The 2,034-nt window shown below is 75.5% G+C and overlaps 1 protein-coding gene across 1 annotated transcript; it reads left to right on the top strand.

Moving 5' to 3' along the window:
• Positions 1–526: 526 nt before the first annotated feature.
• LOC118158491 (inactive serine/threonine-protein kinase PLK5-like) lies at positions 527–2,019 on the top strand (the record flags this gene model as incomplete). The annotated part of the gene is made up of 7 exons (XM_035313156.1): positions 527–610; positions 886–993; positions 1,150–1,266; positions 1,364–1,493; positions 1,574–1,661; positions 1,739–1,834; positions 1,911–2,019. Coding segments are annotated over exons 1-7 (732 nt in total), but the record flags the coding sequence as incomplete, so codon positions are not given.
• Positions 2,020–2,034: the final 15 nt, after the last annotated feature.

Here is a 2,034-nt window from a genome sequence, read left to right as displayed (position 1 = left end):
GGCCTCATCCTGCTCCAGGACCCCCCTGATACGTGGGAGGGGGCTCCTGGGGTCCCCGCTCAGCACCCGGCAGCTGCAGCGGGACCTGTTGGAGAGGTCTGGGGTGTTGGGGGGGTACCAAGGACCCTGGGGGGGGGTCTTGGGGTGCTGGGGGGGGGCAGGGAACACAGCTGGGAAAGGGGCAGACGGAGAGGGGCCGCATCCAGCCCATGGCATCCCCAAAGCCCCGCACGCGAGCCGTCCCCAGGGGCTCCGTCCCAGCCTGGTGGCACAAACCGGGTCCTGGGGAGAGCCCGGGGTGCTGGGTGCCCCCCCCCCGGGCCGCGCCCCCCCCCCCCGGGGCCGTGCCCCCCCCCCAGGTACCGCAGCATCCCTGCGCCCCACGGGGCATCCCCAGGTGCGGGCAGCCCGGAGCCGAAGCGGTTACGGAGGCGCAGGAGGGCGGCCGGGTGCTGGTGTCCCTGGGTGTCCCCTGGCTGTCCCCGGGGTGTCCCTGGGGGTGTCCCCGAGGCAGGGACGGGGCAGGATGGCGGGGGATGCGCTGCCCGGCTGCTACGTCGCCGACGAAGGCAGCGGGAGGCTCTTCAGGCGAGGACGGCTCCTGGGGGAGGTAAACGCCCGTCGGCCCCGGGCCGGCACCATCCTGGTGCCCCGAGCAGCCCCCGGCTGCGGCAGAACGCCACCGCGTCCCCGATCCCACGGCGGGGAAGGGGAAACTGAGGCAGCGAGGGCGCTGGGATGGAGCCGGAGCAGAGCCTGGGGACGGCACCCAGGGCAAGGATGCGGCCGTGGGGGGCACCCGGCGCCCGCGACCACCTCGCTGCTGCCTCTCGCTCCTCGTCTCGCCCCGGGGTGCTCAGCCCTGTGCTCCCGGCGTCCCTGCAGGGGGCTTTTGGGCGCTGTTACCGGCTGACGGAGGTGGCCAGCGGCAGGGTCTACGCCGCCAAGGTGATCCCACGGGCTCGGCTCACGGCGCCGGGGATCGCGGAGAGGGTGAGTGCCGAGGGGAGCAGCCCCCAGGAGTCCCCCGTCCTGCCCCTTCTTCCCATCCCCACCTCCCCGAGGGCTGGGTGCTGGGGGGGGGTCTCCCCGCATCCAGCCCCCAGCAGAGGGGTCCCCGGGGTGCTGCGGGGCTCGCCCCCGACGCAGGTGGAGCGGGAGCGGGAGCTGCAGGGCCGCCTGTGCCACCGCCACGTCGTGCACCTGCACGGGCACTTCGCCGACCGCAGCCACCTCTACCTGCTGCTGGAGCACTGCGGCCGGAGGGTGAGCCAGCACCGGACCCGGGGGGGGGGGGGGGGGGCTGAAATCCCTGCTGGGGGGCAGCCCCAGACCCCAAAGCAGCCCCGCTCTTCGTCCCCAGTCCCTCGCCGACATCCTGCGGGCCCGGGGGATGCTGACGGAGCCGGAGGCGCGGTACTACCTGCGGCAGGGCATCGCGGGGCTGCGCTACCTCCACGGCCAGGGCGTCGTGCACCGGGACCTCAAGCCGAGTGCGTGGGGCCGAGCGGGGCGGTGCTGGGCGAGCCGGGGTCCTGCTCGGGCTGACGTCCCCCCCCCCCCCCCCCCGCAGGTAACGTGCTGGTGACCGAGAGGATGCAGGTGAAGATCGGGGACCTGGGGCTGGCTCAGCAGGAGGCGGCGGGCAGCCGGTGCTGGGGGTGAGCTCGGCTCTGAGCCGGGGTGGGGGGGAGTCCCGGGGGGGTCCCGGCGCGGCGCTCACCCTGCCCTCCTCCAGGGCGCTCTGCGGGACGCCCAGCTACATGGCCCCGGAGGTGGTGGACCGCAAGGGCCACGGCGTGCCCTCGGACGTCTGGGCCCTGGGCTGCGTCATGTAAGGGGGGGGGACCCGCAGGGAGGGCGGGGGGGGGTTGCTCCTGGCCCCGCTGAGCACCAGGACCCCCCCCCAGGTACGCGTTGCTGACGGGCAGCCCCCCGTTCGAGGCGGGCGAGCGGCAGGAGCTGTACGGGCGCATCCGCGCGGCGTGGTACCCGCTGCCCGGCCGCCTCTCGCCCCGCGCCCGAGCCCTCCTG

The sequence above is a fragment of the Oxyura jamaicensis genome (assembly GCF_011077185.1).
Source record: "Oxyura jamaicensis isolate SHBP4307 breed ruddy duck chromosome 28 unlocalized genomic scaffold, BPBGC_Ojam_1.0 oxy28_random_OJ72381, whole genome shotgun sequence".
Taxonomy (NCBI): domain Eukaryota; kingdom Metazoa; phylum Chordata; class Aves; order Anseriformes; family Anatidae; genus Oxyura; species Oxyura jamaicensis.
This window is presented reverse-complemented; position numbering and strand designations above follow the sequence as displayed.